At 42.9% G+C, this 26,559-nt stretch overlaps 1 protein-coding gene across 1 annotated transcript in view; it reads right to left on the bottom strand.

Moving 5' to 3' along the window:
- LOC147666303 (maestro heat-like repeat-containing protein family member 1) overlaps window positions 1-13,896 on the bottom strand; it is a 73,285-nt gene extending 59,389 nt beyond the window's left edge. The window contains exons 1-2 of the mRNA XM_086949146.1: window positions 13,783-13,896; window positions 12,913-13,059 (exon numbers count right to left, since the gene is read on the bottom strand). Coding sequence (XP_086805272.1) covers window positions 12,913-13,059; window positions 13,783-13,896 — 261 coding nt within the window. The remainder of the gene's footprint in view (window positions 1-12,912; window positions 13,060-13,782) is intronic.
- Window positions 13,897-26,559: the final 12,663 nt, after the last annotated feature.

Raw genomic sequence — 26,559 nt, 5'->3', positions numbered from 1 at the left:
CATATTGTATACTGTGCAACTTATCGTATGCTAATTAAGTTCCTTGTATTGTACTTTTATCTCTGACCTCATAAAGAGATCAGAGGGGCTGTGTTTAGATTAAATACATATATATTTGATATATACCTTGTGTGGTGTGCTTTCATTTAATCAAGAGATTATTACTGGTAAAACAACTTGCTTAACTCGCCTCTAAGTCTTAGCCTGAAGGCTGCTCTCCACATCTACCCCAAAGATAGCTTTCTAAAAGGTTGACTTTACAACCTACCATCAATAAGGGTCATTTGGACTGGTGCAAGGTGCCCACTAGAATAGTGGACATCATATGCCAGGCTAACCTTTCACACTGTGTCCCTCCTAATTGTTCTTCTGGTGATCTTGCCCTAGTGTTCTTCAATCTTTTAATTCTTCTGGTTCCAGTCCTGCTGGTCCTCATGATCTTCCTTGTCCTCATGCTCATGGTCCAGCTAGTCTTGGTCATCCTCTTCCTGGTCCTCTGGATCCTCTGGATCCTCTGGTGCTATGACTCCTAGCAATCCTACTGGTGGCCCTCATCTTTGTAATGGTGGTCATGGTGGTGACTGCTGTTCTGGACCTTCTAGCCTCTGCTTTTTCTTTTTGGTCCTCTTCCTCTTACTGGTCTTTCTCCTCCTGGTTTTCCTCCTTATTCTCCTAGTCCTCTTGGACATCCTTTTCCTAGTCTTCCTGGTCTTCATCCTCTAGATTTTCCAAGTTCTTGGACATGGTATTGGTCCCCTATTGGTTCGAGTTTTCCAAATCCTTCTGGTGGTCCTGGAGTTTCTAAACTTCTCGGCTGTCCTGGACCCCAACCTCCGCTTCTACTCATCCTCATGGCCATCTTCCTCCACCTCATCCTGTGTAGTGTCTTCAAAGTGGTGTAGTTTCGCCATGTTGACCTGGCCATCTTCTTCCTTCTTGTTCTGGTGGTCCTGGTCCTCCTAATGACCCTCCTTTTCCCCTTGCACATCATTCTTCTCCTCTCTGGCCTCCTGGTTCTGGTCCTTCTGGTCTACTTCATTCTACTTCTTTTTCTGGTTTTACTGATCCTGCTCTTTGTCTTGGGCATGCTGAGCCTCATGTCCTTGTGGTCTCAGTCATCTTGGTTGACTGTGGTCTCTGGCTGCCCGATCCTCCAGGTCTTTCTCATGGTCCTCCTGCTATTGCTTTCTCTTCATTATCTTGGAATTCCAGTTTGTTGTGTTCCTAATCCTGCTAGTGAACTTGATCCTCCGCCTCCTCCATTCAGTTATACTGGCCCTTTTTTGGTCTTTTTTGGTCTTTGTTCCCTTGTCTTCCTCCTCTGTGTGACCTCCTCGTCACCCTCCTGTTTCTCTCTGTTCACCCTCCAGGTCCTCCAGGTATCTGCTTGCTTATCCAAGTTCTCCACCCTTCACCAATATATTCTCATCCAAAGTCAGCCAAATACACCCTCCCGCCATAGGGCGCACGTAGATGTAGCATGGATGGATGGACACTATCGGAAATACATTTTCCCCTTTTTTCCTGTTAGATAGTAAAATACAGACATAATTGGGGTGCTCCTCTAAAACCTGGATCCATGTGCCACTGCACCTGTTTAACTATTAACATTTGTGGACCAGGATTCCTCAATGTCCCTCTTGCAGCCCTGCACAATGGGAACCATGGGAGAGCAGAGGAGCCTTCAAGGGTAGTGTTTGCTTATGAGAATCAAAGGCAATGTGGAGGCAGGAGCTGCAGCACAGAAGATGGGTGACTAAAAGCAGTTTTAGGAGCACATTTAGCTTCACAGATGCTAATGAGACGAATGATCACCTGCAGTGAAGGCTTAGAAGACTGATTGGGGGAACAGCATCAAATTATGTCCATGATCAATATGCCATACACCAACATTCTGTCATGTTTTTATGTTTGTAGCTGGTATTCAAATTTGTATTACAAGGTAGAGACTGTGAAAAAAAGGACTGGTAAGGAAATTTGAACATCCTGTCCTTTTAACTGTAAGTGCTCCGACCTGGCAGAAAGTGTCCCACTTAGACCCTCAACATTAATCTTCTATTCTCAAGCCTCACCAAACAATAGTTCTGTGGAAATGAAAATTGGCAGATTAAAGAAGTAACGTTTCCAATAGTGTGTCCACTAAGGTCTACTCTCTCTTGCTTTTTCAGCTAATACAGTTTGCATCCCTGTAACTGTGGACTATTTCCTTTGTTAATATTTTTTTTTATTTCACATACCAACTAAAAGTAGTATTCAATCATTCCAACACATTATTGATTACAAACATGATACATTTCCAGTGCTCCTCTTAAGACTTCATTGTTTTACCTGTATGTTTGGTCACCAGGAGTGTAATGCAAAGTCATTGGGCTCTTAAGTGAGGGTTATTTATAAATGTACTTATATTTCACAGGATGTAAGCAACCTCTCCACGACTAGAGAAGATGCAATGGCATGCTGTTTGTTCTAAGAGGTCCCTGAGGCTTCAGTAAGCCCAGTTACAGCTTGGGACCTATGTCAGGGCTCTAGTGACTGAAGATCTGCTGTTTTGTTGTGATTAATGCATCAAGTTGGAGCGTCAGTATGCTTGATTTCACTTCCATAACCAAATTTTACTTATTAATATTATTATTATTATGCAACTTATAACGCGCAAACTAAACCCGAAGGTGTCAAGGCGCCTATCAAAACCAATCAATCAAAGTTTGCAGAGCACCACTAAGGGTATGCACGTGTAAAAAGGTGGGTCTTTAGCGCGGATCTAAAGGTTTGCAGAGAGGGGCGGGATCTTACTTCCAAAGGGAGGGCATTCCACCATTTAGGTGCCAGGTAGGAAAAGGCCTTGCCTCCCCATCTTGCTTTTCTGACACGAGGTACAGAGAGAAGAAGTTTGTGACTGGAGCGAAGATTCCTACTGGGGTTATGCTGAGAAAGAATGGATCCCATGCCTGTAGGGCTGGATTTAGCTAAGGCATTATACACCAGGCACATTGATTTGAAAAGGATCCGGTACTCAACGGGGAGCCAGTGAAGTTGTTTTCGGGCTTCGGTGGCAGAGGCACGTTTCGGTAGGTCAAGAGCAAATCTCGCTGCCGCGTTCTGGACCACCTGCAAGCGCTGTAGATGACTCTTGTTCAGTCCTGCATACAGCGCATTGCAGTAATCCAGTCGCGAGCCCAGGAGAGCGACAGCAAGTTGCTTTCTTGCCTGGGGTGACAAAAAGTGCCTGATTTTCCTTAGAATGTGGATAATCCCCCAGCAGGTCGAAACAGTCCTGTTGACCTGTTGGCACATACTAAGGGTGGGGTCGATCATGACTCCCAAGTTTTTTGCTGACGAGGTGGGCTCGGGACATAAGCCTAGCGAGTTCGGCCACCACTCCGCCGACCAGATCGTTTCCTTTCCTCCAAAGACCATCACCTCCGTCTTCTCCCCATTCAGTTTTAGTGAGTTGTGGATCATCCACTGGCCAACTGCCTCCATGCAAGATCTAAAATTGGCGGCAGTTGACGTAGCTGACTGGGAGAGAGAGACTAGGATCTGAGTGTCGTCCGCGTAGGAAACTACCTCCATCCCAAAAGATCTAATGAGTCTGGCAAGGGGGGTCACATAGATATTAAAAAGGGTAGGACTAAGCGCTGACCCTTGAGGGACCCCACATTGCACAGACAGGGATGAAGATAGAAACGATCCCAGCATTATCCTTTGTTCTCTATGGTCGAGAAAAGAGGAAAGGAGTTCCAGAGCAGGCCCGCGGACCCCAATCTCCCTCAGGCGAGATGTTAACACCACGGGAGACAGGGTATCGAAGGCCGCTGTGAGATCTAGAAGGATCAGGAGGGAGGTCTGACCCTCATCAACTCTAGTGCGGATATTATCCAGCACTATGGTGAGGGCAGACTCGGTGCTAGGCTCCCTCCTGAAACCATGCTGGGAAAGATCCAAACAGCCCGAGCTCTCCACAAATGCAGCCAGATGTTTATTCAGATGGGCTTCGAGCATCTTTGCGGGGGACGGGAGCAGTGAGATGGGGCGAAGTTTTTTTAACACCCCGGGGTCCAGAGAAGGCTTTTTAAGCAGAGGTTTTACTACAGCATTCTTCCACTGCTGGGGAAAAATGCCTTCCTTCATCGCCCTGTTCATGATGTCAACCAGAGGAGGAAGGAGAGATTCTCTGCACTGCTTGAGGATCTTTAGCGGGCAGACATCCAGCGGAGAGCCAGATTTGGTTTTATCAAGCAGGATTTCAAGATCCTGACAGGAAAGAGGAGGAGAGGAAATCAGATCCTGATGTTGAGAAGATTCAACAACACCGGGCTCAGGAAGAGCAGGCAGCAAGGGAACGGCGGTCAGGGATTTTTGGACCTCCAGAGCAGCGTAGATGTCAGCGATCTTTGACTGAAAGAAGGCAGCTATCTTATTACACAGGTCCTGAGAGGCAACCACAGGATCCGGGGTCTGAAGGGCCGTAAGGGAATCAACAATCCTAAAGAGTTCTCTAGGAGATGAAAGTGAGGAAGTGAGTGCCGTGAAATATTTCTGCTTGGTCTTAATAACTTCCAATTTGTAGTTTTTAAGCAGGACCCTATGGGCTTCTCTATCCTTAGGGGCCCAGCTTGAATGCCATAAGCGTTCCTGCCTTCTTACTTCCTGTCTCCGAAGCCGGAGCTGTTCAGAGAACCAGGGAGCTGAAGGTCTTTTCCTAGCAGAATAACAGGACCTTGCAGGAGCCAGCTCCTCTAAGGCCTCCGAAATGATGTTTTCAAATATAGAGACCGCTGTGGGGGTATCTGCCTCCCGAGGAATGGACAGACTGGATGTCCATGGATGGAAGGAGTCTTCCCTGATCTTTTTGAGGTTCCTTCGCACTTCCATAGTGCTCGAGGCCCTTCTAATAAAGCCCCGTGTAGGATACGTCATATTGAAGGGAACGGCCAGATGGTCCGACCAAGAGAGATGGAAGGGGTTGGTAACTGTCAGCCTAGGGTCGTTAGAGAAGATGCCATCGAGCGTGTGCCCCGCTCGGTGGGTGGGACCGTTCACCAGTTGGGTGAGTCCACAGGCTGACATCATTTCCACCAGGGAAATAGTGTCGTGAGCCTCCAATAGCTCTAGGTGGAAATTGAAATCACCTAGAATGGTTAGATTTTGTCGGCCGAAATAGGGTTCCAAAACCTGCATCAGTTTCAGCCCAAATCCTGCTCTTGGGCCAGGGGGGCGATAGACCAAGATTCCATTAAATGCTGGGTTAACAGAATCAGAGAGGGAAAAATATAAGACCTGGAATACGTCCTTGGGGTCAGAAATGCAAAGACATCAAACCCGGAATCAGTGGAGAGAGTCACGAGGTCCAAAAAGAAGGGGAATCCTCCACAATAGCTAGCTTGGCAGGTGACAACACAGTAAAGTCCATTGTGGTTAATCTATCAGAAAGAGATCTAGATCAGGATGAAATTTCTGTACTTAGCAAGGGTTTAGGATTTTGCCCTAACCAAATGGGTGGAGATGTCAATTTATTTGTTGATTTGATGAAATTTGTTCGACTTGTAAAACTCAAAGATCATTTTGCACGCAACCCTTCTAATCATGTCAATCAGAACAATGTTAATACTGTTATTGATTATACTGTTGATGAAATAAATACTTTACAAGCAATGATCTCTGTTGAACTTGACACATCTATTGACATTGAAAGTGTAAGGAATGAATTGGATGTCTTGGAGGATGTACACATCGAAAGTGGTTTGAAACCAAGATCTAAATTTACCCCCACTGGCACCCATCCAAACATAGATATCTTCCGAGAAAAGGTTAGCCACTCATTCCATCAAATGCTGGATAATCCTAAACGTGCTCCCCCGCCAAAATACAATCTCTCCCGTTTGGAATCGGAAGCCTTAAAAAGACTCAAATCCGATGTAAAAATTGTCATCCGTGAGGCAGATAAGGGGGGGAATGTAGTTGTAATGAATAAAGTCGACTACATGAATGAAATTTCCCGCCAACTCTCTGATTCTACTTGCTATACCAAACTTGGCAACAACCCCATCGAAGCTCTCACAACCCATATAAATATGAAGCTCACAGAATGGCGAGAAATAGGTTTACTAAGTGCTGAGGAGTGCCAATACCTTACAGTAACAACCCCCTCCTACCCTTGTATATATATACTCCCCAAGATCCACAAGGGAGGCTCGTTTCCCCCTGGCCGCCCTATTATTTCAGGAGTTAACTCACCCACGGAAAGACTCTCTGAATATGTGGACACTTTCATCCAGCCTATGGTGCAGAACCTCCCTGCCTACATACGAGACACCAAGGATATATTGGGCAAATTGGAGGGTTTCTCCTGGACAGACACCCTTCACCTAGTCACTCTGGATGTAGTAGGGCTTTACACCTGCATTAAAAAGGAGTTTGGGATAAGAGCCCTGGAAACCTTTCTGGTTAAACGTACAGCAGACCACTTGTCGCACAATGGTGTCCTCCTTGAGATGACAGAAATAATACTATCCAAAAACTACTTCTTACATGATTCTATGTGGTATCATCAAATACAGGGGACAGCCATGGGCTCCAAGTTTGCTCCCGCTTACGCCGGCCTTTTCATGGGCTGGTTCGAGCGGGAGCATGCATGGGGTCGCCACGCGGCCGTTTGGATGAACAACATCATTTTCTGGGGTAGGTACATCGATGACGTGATTATGATCTGGGATGGACCTACCCCGGACCTCTTGGATTACTTTGGTTATCTTAATGATAACCCGTTTAATGTTCGCTTTACCATGACACACGACCAAAAAGCAATAGACTTTCTAGATGTTAATCTCTTTGTAGAAAATAACAAAATTCAGAGCAGTACCCACCGCAAAGCGACAGCCTGTAACAGCATCCTACATTATGAGAGCGCCCATCCCCGACACGTTGTCGAGAACATCCCATATGGGGAAATGATCCGCATGCGCAGGAACTGCAGCACGGATGCCTCTTTTCAACAGAACATACGAGAAACGGAAAAACGTTTTCTCGAAAGGGGCTATCCAAGAAAAATTCTTGAAAAAGCCAACAAAAGGGTCCAAATTGTGCCCAGAACAAGTACCTTGATCCCTAAAGTTAGGCCCCCAGATACCAGCAGACCATTATCATTTATCACACAATACTCCGATCAAAGCAGCAGCATTTTTAATATCATAAGAAAGCATTGGCATCTGATTGCTGAGGTACCGAGCCTTCAAGGTTCGGTTACTAGGACACCCAAAGTATGCTATAGAAGAGGAAGAAACCTTCGGAATATCCTATGCCCTAGCTATGTGGAGTCCAAAAAACGGGCCAATTGGCTTACCGCTCCCACCAAAGGCTTCTTCACATGTAGCGATTGCAACGTGTGCGCACTGGGCAGAAACAGAACTAAAGAATTCCGATACAATACCAACAAAACCTACACAATAGATCACTTGATTAACTGCAACACTAAGTATGTAGTGTACATTTTGGGTTGCGATTGTAACAAGATCTATGTAGGGAGTACCAAGAGAGCCTTGAAAACCCGTATTCAGGAACATGTCCGTGCAAGACGGAATGGTGATATGAGACATCCTCTGACCTTTCATATGCAGGAACACCATAAAGAGACAGACAACTTATGGTTCTTGGGCATTGATCACCAACCTACACACCCAAGGGGAGGAAATAGAGAACTGGCGTTAAGGCAACGGGAGGCGGGCTGGATATGCAGGCTACGCTGTATTGAACTCGGCCACAACACCGAGGATGAGTTACACTATTTCCTGGAATAACCTGCTGTAAGGGTTCACCTCAAGCCTTATGCTGCTCTGTCCTCATCACACATACCATTTAGGAACAAAGGCAGGTTTGAGATTAGTCTTTTGCTCAGCCTGTTCTATCGTACTGTACTTTCTACAAGAAAATAACGATTTACATATGTATAAACTGTAATGTCACACCTATGTATGTCCTCTCTTTAAAAAATTGGATTGTTTATGGTAACTACACAATGCAGTGTATCTTCATCGGAAAAATTCAAATACAAATTGCAGATGGCCTTTTATTATTGGATACAATGGCACCCCTCTGATCCCTATCCCGATCCTACCTAACAATTGAACCATACTGAATAACACTTGTTTATATACCTGCTTGCCTGCCAGAGGAGGGATTGCTCGACTGCAAAACAAGTATCAGCACACAAGTCTGTCCTCCTGATCCCAATAATGATAGGATTATGGGATTAAGACCATTTACGTCTAGAGTTACTTAGAGTAACCCGCAAATGCAAGTCACTTATGCCCAGAGGGACTATACACCCTGGTTCTACGTGTCCACACACCTTAACCGCCTTTCTGTAATACATTTCCTCTGATTGAAATGACCGCCGATTCTACATTTTATGTTCCACTTTTCCCAGGGTACGTCTCAATTCAGTACTAATACACGATTAATACATACGGTTGTTATAGACCCTATATCGGGTCTCACGTGTGTCGTGGTACATCTCACAGGAGTATGACCACACGTACAACACATACTCCTGAGAGCCCCTTTTCCGGGTTCCACGTTTCTCGGGATACATCCCACATGAGTACGATCACACGTTCAATACATACTTTTGAGAGCCCCCTTATCGGTTATCACGTGTCCTGTGGTTGATCTTACATGATGATGACCACACGTACAATACATACTCCTGAGAGCTACTGCACTGGATTTCTTTCTTGTTCCATACCGGCAGAAATTGGAAAAACCTACGTTTTTCTTGTCCTATTTATTGTGCGTCTATTTGGAGCTTTTTTATTTTCCAGCATGATACTAAAGATACAGGGCATGCCACCTACCTGTTTCTAATTCGGGTCTAATGCCACGCACAATGCAACAATTTTATCCATTACAATATGGCCGCCATTTACCTTTATACATATACACAGCTTTTGAAATGGAAGCCCTTGGCTTCACACTTGATGAGTGATTTATTTTGCTTATTAATAGACACAATGACAGACACACGTTCTTGCACTTTGTTTAGGACCTGAGCGTATGTTCGGCGGTCGTTATCGTATCTCCGGAACACGTTTGGGTACGTTTCACATAAGCGGTCGTAATAACAAGGAAATGTGTAATACACACACATATATCATACTTATTCATATTTAGGGAGGGGACACGCTAGTTCTACAGGCGGCAGGCCAATTAGAACAGGGATACCAATACGTCCCTTAGACGTTCCAAGATGGCCGCCCGGTTTACTAAAGACATTATCGCGTTTAACCTCTGTCCCCAGGCACAGCGCCCGTGCGCGCTGGCGGGAAACTTGCCAGGTGTAGACCCTCAACTCCAGCTATATAAGGAGCAGTAATGGCTCATATTACTTGCAACACGACGTCGCCACGGGTTTTTTCGGGTCGAAGGCTGTGGATGGGTGCCGGCCGGTTTATCAAGAACGGTGAGTACTAATGGACTACTCCTCACAAACCAGAACCCCTGTTGTCCCATAGATCAGGCTGGGGATAGGGCTTATTTGCCTTGGTTGAGTGACAATGTTTTAAATTTTTGGCTATGTCCACTTGGGATGCCTTTCCAGTTTAAATAGCGGAATCAACATGCTAAGTCCAGCTGGGGGCACATGTATCCTAGACTACAAACCCATGACAATAGGTATTAGGAACTACTCTTACAATAGGTTGACCAATATATAGAATTCTCAATTATAAAACTTACAGAAACCTGGGGAAGTAGACTCTTAGAGTTTAGGACCAATGATTCACTGTTTCCAACCACCTATAAAATCCTCCAATGGAAACCAGTGAAGAACACTGTACACTCTCAATTTTTTGAGTCAAACTCTCTTTCTGAGGAGTTTTTCCACCCATCTTTTCTTTTAACAGGCCTACTGGGACACAGTGCCCACTCCCTCTCCCAATGGACGAATAGGACCTCCAGCCCAACACAAGTTCTCTCTCTGACTCAGGTATCTGTTCTTTGGGGGATTTACTTACTCCGCTGCAATTGTTCGTTATCATCGTTATCTGTATGTACAGCAATGTCATCTTCCCAGAACAGCCTTCATCTTGTCTCTTCGCGCTCCTTTACCCTCTCTTTCCTTAGCAAACGGACTGAATACTCTGTGTGAGCGAGGTGACATATATTTCCACACCACCCGCATATTCCTTAGAAACTTCTGCATCTGTTAACCAAGAAAAGCTGATAGTAAGTTGAATTCTCTTTTTTTCTTTAAATGGATATAGGGATAGGGAGCAGATTTTCTCCAGCAGGACTATTATAATTAAGCTAATTCTTTGCCATTTGGTTGGTTGCCTAGTACGCTTACATTATAGGGTGAGGTCTAATATCATGTTATCCCCCTTCTCGTACCCCAGCCAAGAAACCAATTTAAATATTCAGCCTCGGAGAGATCTACCAGAGAACAGGATCACACTAGCCGGGAAGGTTACCCGAGGACTACGCTGCCTCACATGTTCACTTACATATGCGACGTCCAACTAATTCATAAGGTAAAAAGTGCTTTGACCATGGGACTTTTGCTATAGTTGAAATTTAGTGATTCACTATGCTTGGTCCCCCTTTGTGCAACACAAGACCCACTTGGGGCTAGCCTTATCTCTACACAATATTATGCCGTTTTGGGCTCATTTGTCCATTTGGGCTGGCTGTTCTGTATTCGCTCATTTACCTTTAGATACAGATATCAGTCATACTAAACTCACTCTGGCTTCCTTGTTCTCCATCCTACTGTCCAACTGGTATCACGGCCAATCACATGGGTTGAAGGCTAGGCATATACTTTTGCCTTCTCTCATTGTAACCTGCAAGATGTAAAGGGATTTTCCGATGATATAAATTTGTAATGCAACTTATCATACTCCAATTGGTATCATTGTAGAGATTTACAGGTCATCCTGAATCTCCTATTTACACTAGAATTATAAATAATGTAGATAGTCTTAGGCCATCGGGCACTTGCCAGCAAACAATTGATAAAGGACCGAAAGCCCCAGTACTAAATCATGTATGAGCTCCATGTTCTTGTCAGAAATACTCTATGTTTCTTTTAAAGTTGTTCTCGTCAATGTTATATGTTATTTTAAATGTAAGTCGATTTTCTGTACATTAAGATTGATTGTATGTGTATGTCTTTTTTACCGACAGCCCTGAAGAAGTCCCATTTTGGGACGAAACGCGTCGGCTGTTTGTGCTTTTATACCGATTGAAAATAAAGATTGAAAGAAGAACTCGAAATATCTCTGAGGAATTTTCTTCTTATTATTGCTTAAACATCGTTTATACTTATTGGTTTAATTTTTTGTGGTGCACCTTCGCTGTTGTTTGTTTCAGAAAGGGGTATAGTATGGCAGTGAAATTTGTTCTGATACAAAATAGCCAGGCCACCGCCAACACGGCCTAATCTGTCATATCGAGTTAGGCAGTAGCCCTCAGGGACCGCTTCGACCAGATCAGGGCCTGAAGAGTCTTTGGCCCAGGTCTCCGTGATAAAAACCCAGGAAGGTGTTTTATCTAAAACCAGTTCCTTGAATACAATATTATTTTTAATCAGCGAGCGAGCGTTGAGGAGAAGACAGGACTCGCTGGGATTTTTAGGTGTTGATGAAGGGCGGGGCTCCGGAGGAGCAGAAGGAAGAGAGAGCTGAGGCTCATCCGCATCACTCAGAAAGCACGCACAGCCAGGACGTGTCAAAAAATCCTCAGGTCTGTACCGGTGTGAGCATGGGGCAGGAGAGGGCTTAAGCCGCAGTACCTCCTTTAAAGAGTATTTCAAGACAGGGGCGCCTACCTTGTGTTGGCCAGTGGTCCAGCCGTCCAGCCCGGACTCAGGGCGGACGGGCGCAGACGGGCTGGACTCTGGCGTGACTCCGGCGTGGCTGCGGCGACCACGCTGCGCGCACACGCTGCGCGTCATCGCCCTCGCTTTAAAAAGAGCTCTAGCCAGTCCTCCTGACTGCTAGAGCGCGGGAGTGTCTATCGTTTCGTGCACCTACCCAAGATGGCGCTCCGAAAATTCTAAAGCGCGAGGGACCGGGCCGCCAAAGTAGCGGTGAGGGACACAATTTAAATGCAAGTATGCGCACAGGGGAATTTAAAAACCAGGTAACAGCGCTAAAAAATAAAGTTGCATCAAATAACAAAAGAAGGAGTATTTAAAATTATCAGCACACGAGCATATCGCAGTGAGCGCTCGCCAAACAGTATCACAACCAGTATCACAACAAGTGGAGCAAATTTCAGCATTGTTGATGTTTATTTAAATTCTAGCACACTTGCTTCAGTTCACATTACTCCTTTATATATCCTGATTTCTTATGTAACAAATAAAAATTAGCATTTTGCTTCTCTGGCTGCCTTCATGGATTGTGTACAAATCACAATTCAGCTGGTTCAGTATTTGGAAATAATGTTGGAAGACTATATTCCCCATAATCCCTTCATCTCCCAAAACAATACACCAGCTCAAAGCTGGAGAAATTACCAGGCGTGAATGTGTCAGATAGTGGGGAATTACAGTCCAAATTGGTGTGGTGTTTCCATTTCTCAGGGGTACCTAAGGGGCAAACTTGGAATCATACATTTTTCCTACATCCCACAATTTCTGATACCCACAACATTGGTACCGTCGGGTGCTGAATACCAATGTGTTGGCCCAATGTACACATGATGGAGGCCTGAACCATTACACAACTCCACCTGTGATGTAACTAACTCACCAATGGAATCCTTCCGTTCTGTATTCAACCCTCATTTCTCATTAATGTATTGTTCCATTGCAGCAAATCTCGCATAAATGGATATGGTGTTCATTATAAGTGGATCACTTGGGATTGGTTGAAGTGGCAAGCATGAACACCAAATAGAGGTCACACTCACCGTGAGCAAACGAAATGCCATATCAGCTGGCAGCTGGGGCTGGAGCCTTTCAACTTCATTGACCAACCATGAAAGCTCCTTATCTAGTTGTTCCTCTGGCAGGACGGAGGCCAAATGTCCCAGAGTGTTGAGGACCTGCCCCCAGACCTGTTAAGATAAATTACACCGGGTGTTCAGTTCCACACACTAGACATTAACTACTAAGAAAACATGAGCCACATGTCGAAGTAGGAGGTTCCCTGGAGAGGCAGCTGCACTTTACATCTTACATTCAAAGGCAGTGTTTTGTTTTACTGGCAGGAAAATCCAATAGACAAAACTGATTCTCTAAAACAGAAATTTTATCCATGAATTATTTGGTTGAGGCTTCCCCATCCACTCTCTCTATAGTCTCGCCCTCCCCAGATCTTTTTTTAAAATATATTTCCCCTGCCTTCTATTCATGGACAGGTTGTGGTAGACATAGAAAATAGACTACTGCTACTGCAATTTTATTAAATTGCCCTAGAATCTAATTCTGTCACTTTTTTTTTTCAAAAATACTTATTACACTCACTGTTCTCTAATATGTAAGTATTATAGCAAGGTTTAGCTTTGATTTTGTTTTATATAACTGACCTGATATGAATTTGATACTTGGTCGGGTACAATAATTGTTTTTACACATTTTATTCAGCTACAAGAATAGAGATCACATGTCTGGGTCAAGAGAATAATTATTTATTCTTTTTTGTATTTCATCAAATGAAGTACAAATGCAAAGGCAGAGAGAGGGGCAGTCAATGTGTATGCATCAGTCATCTAACAAAACGTAACAGCTCTCAACCTTTATCCACTGTGCTCTGTTCTTTACCCACTTTCCCAACTCACCTCCTGGAGACTGGGGATGGTTTCAAGAAGAAATACCTTACAGGCTGAGTAGGCTTCAAAGAAAAGTGCGACTAGAGGAGTGTCTACACTGGCAGCAAACTGGCCTGATAACATTTCAATGACTGCACAAAAATAAAAAAAGCACAGTCAAGTTCAAAGGCTTAAGTGTTGCATTTATCTACACATTTACCACCTTGCCTGGTAGTGCATAGAACATACTAAGCAAAAACAGTGAAATGTGTCTGCTGATAGCAAATTATTTTTAGCAGGTATTAGACTCAATTTACATAGGTATTCTCTGACTCTCATAGATCATGTAATGGTATCCATTTCGATCCTGCATCCTTTTGCACTTTTGAAGCATTCTAGCAGTGGCGTAACCCGTCCCCGGGCCACCACCTACCAATTTTGCAGAGGAGGCCCCCTGGAGCTTGAGTGCCCACCCTGCACTGAGGGGGCTGCGAGGGCTTATCTTATGCCACTGTGAAGATGCCAGAAATGCCTCTTATTTCAGTTATGGAGCTATCCCATTAGAAAAGCAACAGACCTACAACTTTGGGCCATAAGACATCCACTTTAACACCAGGTAAAAAACAGAACAAACTCATTTTGCACTGACATAGTAACAATAATTAGCCCATAGTAAGCTTATTGTATTTTGGCCACAGCACAAAAATAGAAAATGTTCTCATGTGCCCTGGCGGTGAGGTCTGTGGGACTGGCAGGCTTTTTGTGCCCAAGGACGTCTGAGGGACTGGCAGGTTTCTGTGCCCGAGGAGGTCTGTGGGACTGACAGGTTTCTCTGCCTTAGGAGGTCTGTGGGTCTGGCAAGTTTTTCTGCCTGTGGAGGTCTGTAGGACTGGCAGGATTCTGTGCCTGGGGAGGTCTGTGGGGTTGGCAGGATTCTGTGCTTGGGGAGGTCTGTGCCGTTGGCAGGTTACTCTTCTTGGAGAGGTCTGCAGGTATGGCAGATTCTGTGCCTGTGTAGCCCAGTTGCACTGGCATGTTTCTGTGCCCGGGAGGTCTGTGGGGCTGGCAGGTTTCTCTGCCTGGGGAGGTCTGAGGGGCTGGCAGGATTATGTGCTTGGGGAGGTCTGTGGGGCTGGCAGGTTTCTGTGCCTGGGGGAGGTCTGAGGGACGGGCAGGATTCTGTGCCTGTGGCGGTCTGTGGGGCTGGAAGGATTCTGTGCTTGGGGAGGTCTGTGGGGCTAGCAGGTTTCTCTGTCTGGAGAGGTCTGTGGAGATGGCAGATTCTGTGCCTGTGGAAGACTGTGGGACTGGCAGGTTTCTGTGCTTGGGGAGGTCTGTGGGGCCGGCTGGTTTCTCTGCTTGGGGAGGTTTGTGGGACTGGCAGGTTTATGTGCCCGGGGAAGTCTGTGGGACTGGCATGTTTCTGTGCTTGGGGAGGTCTGTGGGATTGGCAGGTTTCTGTGCCTCGGGAGGTCTGTGGGACTGGCAGGTTTCTGTACCCTGGGAGGTCTGTGGGGCTAACAGGTTTCTGTGCCTGGTGAGGTCTGTGGGACTGGCAGGTTTCTGTGCTTGGGGAGGTCTGTGGGACTGGCAGGTCTCTGTGCCCGGGGTGTTCTGAGGGACTTGCAGGTTTCTGTGCGGAGGTCTGTGGGACTGGCAGCTTTCTGTTCCTGGAGAGGTCTGTGGGACTGGCTGGTTTCTGTGCCTGGGGTGGTCTGTGGGGCTGGCAGGTTTCTCTGCCTGGGGAGGTCTGTGGGACTGGTAAGTTTCTCTGACTGGGGAGGTCTGTGGGGCTAGCAGGTTTCTGTGCTTGATGAGGTCTGTGGGGCTAGCAGGTTTCTGTACCGGGGGAGGTCTGTGGGACGGCAGGTTTCTGTGCCCTGGGACGTCTGTGGGGCTAACAAGTTTCTGTGCCTGTGGAGGTCGGTGGGACTAGCAGTTTTCTCTGCCTGGGGAGGTCTGTGGGGTTGGCAAGATTCTGTGCCTGGGGAGGTCTGTGGGGCTGGCAGGTTTCTCTGCCTGGAGAGGTCTGTGAAGATGGCAGATTCTGTGCCTGTGGAGGTCTGTGGGACTGGCAGGTTTATGTACCCTGTGAGGTCTGTGGGAATGGCAGGTTTCTCTTCTTAGGGAGGTCTGTGGGCCTGGCAGGTTTCTGTGAACAGGGAGGTCTGTGGAGCCAGCAAGTTTCTGTGCCTGGGGAGATGTGTGGGACTTGCCAGATTCTCTGCCCGAGGAGGTCTGTGGGACTGGTAGGTTTCTGTCCCCGGGGAGGTCTATGGGGCTAGTAGGAATCTTTGGCTGGTGGAGGTCTGTGGAACTGGCAGATTTCTGTTCTTGGGGAGGTCTGTGGGGCTCGCAGGTTTCTGTGCCCGGAGAGGTCTGTGGGGCTGGTAGATGTCTGTGCCCGGAGAGGTCTCTGGGGCTGGCAGGTTTCTGTACCTGGAGAGGTCTGTGGGGCTGGCTGGTTTCTCTGGGGCTGATTCACAGAACTAATTTAAGACAACATCCTAAACTTACTACTTTTGGTATTCACAGAAGTAAGTTTTTTTCTTAAGTTTGTCTTAAGAAAGACTTAAGACAGACTTAAGACAGACTTAAGACAAACTTAAGAAAAAATACTAACTTAAGTCTGTCTTAAGACTGTCTTAACTCTGTCTTAAGTCAGTCTTAAGTCTGTCTTAAGTTTGTCTTAAGACAAACTTAAGACAAAATCCTAACTTCTGTGAATACCAAAAGTAGTAAGTTTAGGATTTTGTCTTAAGTTAGTTCTGTGAATCGGGCCCGTTGCCTGGGAAGATCTGTGAGGCTGGCAGGTATCTGTGCCCAGAGAGGTCTGTAGGACTGGCAGGTTTCTCTGCCTGGAGAGGTCTGTGGGGCTGGCAGGTTTCTGGGGCAGGATGCTGGGTGATCTTGTCACACCCCAGGGTCAGGGATTTGGAGACATTTATGGACCAGAAACATTAATCCTTTTACGGCTACTGAGCGGAGTACAACGGCTTCAGGGCGGAAAAGTGCACGGAGCGCCCCACAGTTCAAAGGTCGTAAGTCAGGTAGGTTGTGCTGGTGTTAAAAAAAAAGTCAAGAAAAAGAAGAGAGTTACACACGCAGGTGCCTGTTTCCACGGAAGTCGCATGCAACCTCTGGTAGAACATGCTTTGTAACGTAGAAAGGCTGTAAATGTTATTTTTTTCCTTTCATATCAATGGGGTAGGATTGGTGGCTCTTTGCGACAGCAGTAAACAGAGGGGAAGTACATGGTATGCAGTGCCATGAGAATTATGCTGCAGGTACTCAATTATGCAGCAGGAAAAGGCAAATTATGCGGTCTAATACAGCATATTTTGTGATACTTATACTTAATTTTTTGTAATTTTTACACCTTTTAAGACTGTTCTGGCAAACATTTCACCCCAGTCTCAGTTTAACCACCAAACAGCAGAGAGTAACTGAAAGGTGGCCTGTCAATTTTAGCGAAGGGCATTCGACTATATAGCAATGCATGTTGCTGTATTTTAAGTAACTTGTATCTGTCTCAGCTAGAAACCATTTTTTTCTGCAAGCTGCAATTTATGTAGCACCACTGCCACCACAGCCCCAATCTTCGCCCTCTCTGCCCCAACCCTCCCCCCACTCACACCCTGATGTCCAGTTCAGTTGGACCCGCTCCTTCAGAACTGACATCACTCGGCAACTAGATATCAACGACAAAAGAAATCTGGTCAGTTTTGTGGGGAAGTGGGTACCAATTTGTAATGATGAAGTCGAGCGAAACCAATATCTTCTCCCAAATTCAAAGACAAATGGTGTAAATTCATAGGTGAAGCGTACATTTTATTGCGCCCACAAACTTCAATGACGATTTTTGTGTTTTCTGTTAAATCCGCAAATCAACATAAAACGCAGGTGAAACTGATGACACGCACTTTTAATCTTTAATGTGTAACATAAATCCCCCCCTCTTTTCCAAACAACCTTCATGTACCAAAGGCGCCTTTCTTTTACTAAATGACTTCACTCTAAACTGGAGTCCTTATGCACACAAGCGGTCGTCGCAATTAATTTTGGATAGGGTGCATTTGTCTGCGGGGGTGGCATAGACTGGGGGAACAGACGGACAGACAGGCTCACCTGCGTGTGCCGAAGAAGACAGGGCAAACAAGGCTAGAAAAGTGATGTAATGATTTTGCATTATTCTGCTACTCAGGCGGGAAGACACTTCACTGGTTTCAATCTCACATCTAAATAAACACTGATTGACTCAATTTTCTATTTTAAACATAGCAAAAAGTGTGAAATCACATTGCCCCTTTTTCTGTCCTAATATTACAAATGTTTAGTTTGGAGCAAATCATACTTCCTGCATGCTCTATTTTTCAAAAGAGAAAGTATATATTTACTCCCTGATTTGCACCAGTCTGAACCTTTAATTAATATGGTGACTAGTTTGCAATTGTGCGAGCTGTAGTTTGCAACAAGGTGTCTGTGCCATTGAATGAACAATTACCTCTTGAAAATGATGTACAATGTTACAGGTTTTAATGCTCCTCCTTCCTTGGTAGGTAAGTTCACAGCATAAGGCCTGATTCAGGCTGTGGCACATGGGTATTCCAGATGTGATGGGCTAGCCCGTCGCTCGTATTACACATACAATAGGATACAAAGAACTTGGAATAAGTCAGATGACATCAAGTTCATAATGGAGCAACTTGTCCACCAAACTCTAAATCAGGCCTTGGATTTTTGTTACTGAAAAGAATAGGGTGTTTCCCGGAGGTGAACTCTTCAGACAAGAGATGTGTTCCAGTCATGACATGGCAAACTTGGCACAGCAGCTCAGCATGCCAGTTCAATTGGCAAATGTACTAGAAAGTTGTAGAGTTACACATTATGCAGACCAATGTTGCAGTTGAGTTCTGATTTGGGCCACAAATGAGAGTTTAATGCAGATAAGTAATCAGTTGTTAAACACATTGGGATGAATAGGGACTGTTATTTTCTGCACCAATCAGACATAAGAAATTGCATCTCTTTGCATGAAGCACAATCTCAGGAAATGTTACAATAGTGAACTTAATAAAGGCTTCCTCTCCCTACACTCCCCCAACCATCAAACAGAACACGACCGCTCCATCAGCGCAGGTACACACCAAGGCTAAACCAATATTTCTGTTTGACTGTAGAAGCAGTCTTCATTATAGGAAAGATCGTTCTGAGAACCAGACCTAGATATGGTTCAATTTCCGGTTCTGTAAGAGGAAAAAGAAGAAACAATATTAATTAAACGAAAGACTAATACCAACTTAAGATGATGAGTGTGCTGCAAAGCTAGTGTTTGTCATGAAACATATTGTAAAAAAATCTTGATGCATGGCTTTCTATATTTTCCACTCAGCAGAACATAAAACGTAATCCAATAATCCCCTGTCAATAAGCGGAAAATAAAGTTTCACATTGTCTTTTCCATGTATTCACACGCACCTTTTTATGACGGTGGTGAAGGAGTTCGGAATTATAGCAGAGTTGCTGCATTTACAGAAATTCTAAATCCTTGTACAAATAAAGGCTTATTAGTTAAGTAGCTGGTTGGTGTAGAGCAGTTTTAGTTTTTAACAGTTTTTTCACAAGAAACATAATGAAACAAAACCTGTAAGGAACATCTGGTGCTGGTATGTGATGCTGAAATGTGAATCTACAATGCGAAATTACAAAATTCCAACAAATCAAAATCAATATGCACCATTTCAACATAATACCAAAATAGCAGCAATACATTGTATCTTTCAAAAGTGACTGTGAGTGGACCTGTATTTAAGATGCAACCATTCACTTCTAAGGCCTCTTGCTGCAGTTCCATAGTTTGAAGCCTCCTGGTGGCATAAGCACAGAGATGCTTGTTTCTGTAATGACCCCTGAACGGAAAGTAATCCTCTTAGAGCTTATTTGCATTACCATTACGATATGGGGTCGCAACACATAGTAGTGCTGTTTTATTTCCTTCCAATTAATTGTCACTTTCCTAAAAAATGAAGTGTTTTAACGATGCGGGCTGAAATGGCAAAGGCATGGGCATGGGACTCTATTCTGAATGCCACGATTAGTTTGAAATATAGGTAGAAAATACCTTAAATATACCCTGCAGCTTCTTTCCACTTTCAATTTGCATTGTATATGCAATGCTAGTGATTGATCTATTCTCAATCACCACTGTGAAATGTATAAATTCACCATACTGTTATAGGTTTATACAAAATATTAAAAAAACTTTAAACAAGCATGCAGTAAGGGACCTGAAAGAACAAGCCAACATCTGTTGCAGCATGCTTCAAAGCCCACTCTCTGTGTATTTGAGTGTTGTGATGACATGAGCCATAGTCAGATAAAACTATTTGCAGACAGACCTAAAAGGAATGTAGAATCTGGTAGATTGCCACAGAGCACAGTATTCCACACATCATAGCATTTTTGCAAATTACCGTATAGAAATGTCATTTGAAGAATGGCCCAAAACACAATCTCCTCTTGAATAGAAGACACCGTAAACAGATTTACAATCCTAGAAGATATTGACTGTGGTATCCACTTGGTAAGAGCAATTTGACACATTAAAGCCATCCTTTCAAGTTCACCAGCATTCTCCTAAATATGCAGAAATAGGAAATATTGGTAATTCGAAACATTTATGACAAACAAGAGCAGAAAAACAAATCCAAAACAAGTATTAAGTACAATGTATCAGATATGGAGGAGATATTGTGAAACATGAGATGCCTAAACAAATTAATAAGGGCTTGATTATGAGTTTGGCGGATAGGATACTCCGTCACAAATGTGACGGATATCCCGTCCGCCATATTACATGTTCCATGGGATATAATGGAATTGTAATACGGAGAACGGGATATCCCTCAAGTTTGTTATGGAGTAAACCTGTCCTCCAAACTCCTAATCAGGCCCTAAGACTCAACAATAAAATAGAACCAGAGCAAGTAACAAAAATGTAATGGCTCCTTAAAATAGGCCAAGTAGAACCAGCAGTTGCCAAAACAGATTTAAAATAAGGCTGTAGCCTGAGATTTCTTGATTTCTAGCAGCAAGAAAGTGTAGAGGATAAAAATGGGTCATAATAAAATTATAAATATATTGGTGCCCCCATTACATGAATAAAAAAGTCCATCACAATCAGAAATTCTTGTCTTTTCTTAATTTCACATCGAAAAAAACTTTTTTTTATATAAATGAATGTCTTTCTGCACTGCAGAGGTATCCAAATGCGACTGATACCATTTAGGGTGTGCACCGAATGTATTTCTAGGTACAGGCTGGGAGCTGCAAGCTATTCGACCTAGCTGCTTTCAGTATTGGCATGGGGCATATATAATCAGGAATAATTAATTCTATTTGGCTATTCTCTAGACCTGGATTACCTTAGTGTTTTCTACTTATAAAATATCTGTACTAGGGGTAGGATTTTGTGAAATATTTAACCTCTTTTCAACACAATACTGGCCTTAGAGACTGCAATGTCTTTGTGAGCGGAACAAATGGTAAACTGGCTTTAAAAACACTGACTGAATATTTTTACCAATATTTTACCTATTTTAGGACTAACACAGATGTATTTCAAACACTCTAAATAGGATGGACTGTTTTAGATAAAAATACATGGAAATAAATGACAAAGCACAATGTCAATAAATCAAAAGTACTGTAATGGTATAATACATGAACTGCATGCTAATAACGATATGGTGTATTACGAAATAGGTCTACAATTGTTTTATCTCTATGTATATCTTGATAAAAAAACATGACCTCCCTAGTGAAGTCCTGAAGTCTCAGAGGCCAGATTGGGTGCAACATTGAAAGATGTGTGGCAATTCCAAGCTGCTGTTCTGTTTTGTACTTCCAGCATATCGGACTACATTTGGAGGTTGGTATATTACTTAATTTCATCTTTCTTCATGGGGATGACTGGGTTCCTGAGACTCCGCGTGGTGCTTCCCAAAGTGTGCCTCGGTAGGTGTGCTACCATTGCACCGCTTTCCTTAGACATCTTCTGCGAACCAGTTTGCCTTTGCCAGTGCTTAGTAATTTGACATAAACACCTGGACAACAGGGTTCCCTCATTTGTATGGACCCTAGCCTCCTAGCAAATGGTGTAATGCATCTTGACACAGTGTTGGGGTGAAATGGGTGTAGGTACAACGCTTGTTACAAAAGGCCCAACACATGCCTTGGCAGCATCTTCCGCAAAACAAAAGGGCGGTACAAAAGGGGGTGGTGATGGACGGAGCATCTGAATCAATCAAACACTCACACCCAGTCAAAAGATCTGGGTTTAATCCATCACCGTTCTTTAGCCCACTCTGCCACCCCAGTTCAGACATGGCTATATGCAAATCAGTCTGACCCTGTGCCTCATGGGAACAGTCCAGCCGAACTGCCAAGCCATGTCTTCCCCGGACCGGAAACAAGCTTCCGAGGACCGGTTTCTAGCATTCCAGCCGTCTTCAGCAAAACGAAAGGGCAGCAAAAAAAAAAGAGCCAACTCCACCTACCGCCAGTGGTCTTTGCTAATCTGGTCCATGTTTTGAAATGAGTGCAGCTCCGAACTCTCATCCCCTTTCTTTCTCTCTCTTTTCTCAGTTTCTGACACACATAAACAACTACAGACACAAACCAGTATAGATATGCACACACATTTCTGTGTGCAAATCAGGTACTAAAATAGGCAATTCATTCTACAAAATACAAATCAAGATCAATGAGAGAGCTTTACTTTTGAATCTATTAGTTTGTTAAATACAGATTGACTCTATTCTGTGGTCTCAGCCCTTGCCTACATGTGGAATGTAAAAAATCCGATTCTCTGTATTACAATATTGCTACTTTTGTAAGATATTTAAGAAGTTCTTTAGGAGTGAAAATATGGAATTTGGGGCCTGATTTTGTATTTGACAGATGATGCAGTGTCCTCCAGGGTGTCAGAGGACATTGTGTCCGCCACCCCAATGGTATTTGAGTTGTTACACTTAGAGCTGACCTCTTGCCCAGCAGTCATCTCTGTACTTTGAAAGAAACCACTGTCACAGCGGTTTCCTTCAAGGTACAAAAAGTGTGGTGGATGGCCATCCTCGGTTTGACAGCCGTTCACCAAATATTTAACTTATTTTTTTCATAAACCCCGGAAGCTGCAGTTTCTGAAAAACAAAAACTTCATGACATCCACACTCTGAGAGTTTTCTCCCAAGGTGTGGAGGTCATTATTGTTTTTCTGACCCTCACAGGCAAGTTTTTTTTTCAGTCATGGACAAAAGAAAATCATTCTGCTTGCAAGGTGATGTCTTTTTGTCGGAAGTAGGCTTTGGTCGACCCAGCCATCAAGAAATCCACTGATTGAAAGGTTGTAGTCTGCCCACCTGTAAATAAGGCAGGTGGACAAAAGCTTGGAGGGCAAGGTACTCGGTCATATTTGCAATGGTATAACCTGTACGCCAAACCCTAAATCAGGGACTTAATCTTTGTTATAGTCTTATTAAAGGCTCTGCAAAATATATAAGGAGGTAAAGACCTGCTTTGAAGTCCACCGGTTTCTCAACTAGATATATATTGAGAATCATATTGTTACAAATAAATATTTACTTTGCTGAATGCTCATTTACTTTTTAATTGATCTATGTATTTACAGTTTTCTTTTGCCGTTAGTTGTGAAATAAACCTCCCTTTCTTTTACTGTCAATGTGCAGAAAAAAATTGTGTGAATAAAATGTGAGATTTTATGAATGTTTTTTCCGTTTCACCAGATTAATATTTTTCTAATGTATAAGGTGTGTTGAATGTATTCATAATTCAAAACCTCTGAACACAATATGCAATAAATTAATTAAGTAGTTACAAAAATCACAACCAAGTATACCACTATTTTGCAATTGAATCAGAAATAAAGCAGAACAGTTTTATTGTTGCATTTTGTATGGGTATCGGTGTGGGATGCTGTGTTTATGTTTGAGATATGCTCTATAGAGTATAGTTTGTGAGAAGTACGATTTGGCAGGTGGTGAGAGAGACAGTGGTGGTGCAGGAGTTGTTGGTCAGTATGTAGGTATAGATTATAGGATACCTGGTGTAGGTGTTAATGTAGGGCTGGAAGGAGAAGGAATGTAGGTGCAGAAGTAAGGGAGACTTAAAGAGTAGGCAGTCGCGTGTTTCATAATCGGTGGATTAAAAGCTCTGGTCTCCAACTAATTAATTGCACGTTACTAGTAGCTTGCAGGCTGCCACTGAGTAGCTTGCATATGATAATTGCCTATCAACAGGCTTGAGAATATACAGGTGTCCACCTGATAACACAGCTATTTAAAACACAGCTCCCCTTTCTATGATTTACTCAAAAGCTGACAGTGCTTGAGGAAGCAGGCTACCCTTTTCTGGAAAATAATTTCTTCTTTTTCTACTTCTTTCTAGCCTCTCGTCTTTCTTTTTTCCTTGCTTTTATATCTCTCTTTTGATTCTCAATGTATTTTATTCTTTCTTTCTTGCTTGCCTCTTTCTTTATTTCTCGCTCTTTCTCGCTTCCTCCCTATTTGTTTACACTATCTCTTTCCTTCCCTCCTTTGTTGTGCATTCTTTTTCAGTTCTCTTTCTTTTTTTCTTATTGGCTTAGTTTTCATCTTGGTATGTTTCTTTCTATTTTCTCATTTCAACCTCTATTTCAATTTTTCCTCCTTTTTTCTGGTTCTTTGTTTGTTTGTTTCTATTTCTTTCTTCTCTTTTTTTCAATCTTGTTTCACTCAGTAATTCTTTCCTTTGTTCTATCATATTTTCTTTTATCTCCAATTTCAGTTTTTCTCTTTTCTTCGTTTATTATTCTTTCTTCTACTCTAGATTTCCCACCTTCTGTCCTTCTTTTCTTTTGTACTATCTCTATCTTTTTCAATGTCTTTCTGTCTCTGCTGTTTTCTCTGATTGTTTCCTTCTCTCCTTTCTTTTGGTCAGTCTTATCTGCTTTCTCTGCCTTCATCTTTCCTCCTCTGTTATTCTTTTTCTGTCTTTCTCCTTTTGGTGGTATAACTTATTGTTCTTTTTCTTTCTTTTTCTCCTTTCTTCATCCACAAGGACCTTTTCTTCATTCACCTCCGACCTGATCTTCTTCCTTCTTTTTTTCTTCTACTTTCTTTCTCTCATTTTTTTTCTTTATTTACTTTCCACTGTTTTCTCGCTGTCTTTTTCTTTCTCTCACCTTCTTCCTTTACTCTTTCTCTGTTGTACACTTCATTCTTTTACCTACTTCTTTTTTTGCCATGCCTTCTTTCTTCCTGTTTTTTCATTAAACCCTTTCATAGTTTGTTTCTACATCTTTCATTTCTTCTTAATTTCTTTCTTCCTTCCTCTCCTGGATTTTACTCTTTTCTCTAGTTATTTTGTCTTCGTTGTTTTTCTCCTTTATTTTTGTATTTTTTCCTTTTTTCTCTACCTCTTTCTTTTTGTATATTTCTTTCTTTCTTTATTTCTTTCTTTGTTTCTTTGTTTGTTTGTTTCTTTTTTCTTTCCTTCTTTCTTTCTTATTCTGTCATTCTTTCTTTTTTGTTTTATTTCTCTTCCTCCCTTTTGCCCATCTCTCTTTCTCTCTTTTTAGGTGTTTCAAGAGCAAAGGGACAACACTGATCCTCAGGGACCCCAAATGTAAACCTTTGCGGTACAGCTCCTATTCTATTAATACTTTATGCTCCCTGTATCTGGAATGAAGTACTCTAGGGTACTCTAGGGGTAGTGTTTAAGTTATTTGGTCTCTGTGTGCATTTATCAACTTCCTATATTAGACAGTAGCTCAGAAAAGGTTAGAGACTCTTGATTTAAAGAGTGCTAATTGCGCTCTAGGCTGCATGTGATGGGGAAGGAAGTATTTGCTAGCTAGTTGTACATGATGTATTTGTGATGCAGGAGTGTAGAACAGAAAACATTGGGATGTAGGTTTCATGTATGATGTAGGTAGTAAATGTGTGATATGGAAATGCAGTGTAGATGCAGGTTAGAGTTTAGCTGGTGGTGTCAGATATCCCTAAAATGCATCTGAGTGTCATGCTTACTCTAATGTGCATTGCATCATGATGTTCAGCACACTCATTTTCTACAGGCAGACAATTTAAGGCACACTATTTCTTTCTTCCTCAGGATACTCCTTAATATCAATAAAATAATTTATCACTATCAGGTCTAAAGTACCACAACAACAAACTAAAGGAGCTGGAATGATAAAAAAACATAACATTCAAACACAAGATAACAAAAAAATTAACTGTTGTCTTGTGAGTGCTAACAGCAGAGAGACTCCTTACTAAAACGTTTAAAAGGGAATCATTGAATATTGCACCCACAATAGTATCAGATATGGTAGTTAAAAATATCAGCACTTTGTATTTTACTCCTACTTAAAAAATAGGAGATAAATGAGTGGAAACAAATGAGAAACTGGTGTGTAAATAACAAACATGTTTGGAAAATGCCATATTTTATAGTTAACTACTTTTCAGATTGTATTATCTGTGCAATGGTTTTCATTAACTATGCACTTTACAAATAAAACTGATGTACTTAAACTTACTCAGTTAATACAGCCATAGTTAAAAATAATTTGTATAGATATAGTGTTACGTTAAGTGTTTGAATTTTAATTGAAATAGAAATACTATTTCTGCATTTCAAACGCTGTGATACCAAATATAACTTCTTGCTGCAGACACAACTGAACTAGCACCTAACCTATCATTTGGGTCCATCTGACATAATGTTATGACAGAGTCGCAGCTG

This window comes from Lissotriton vulgaris, unplaced genomic scaffold (assembly GCF_964263255.1).
Source record: "Lissotriton vulgaris unplaced genomic scaffold, aLisVul1.2 SCAFFOLD_694, whole genome shotgun sequence".
In the NCBI taxonomy this organism is placed as follows: Eukaryota; Metazoa; Chordata; class Amphibia; order Caudata; family Salamandridae; genus Lissotriton; species Lissotriton vulgaris.
This window is presented reverse-complemented; position numbering and strand designations above follow the sequence as displayed.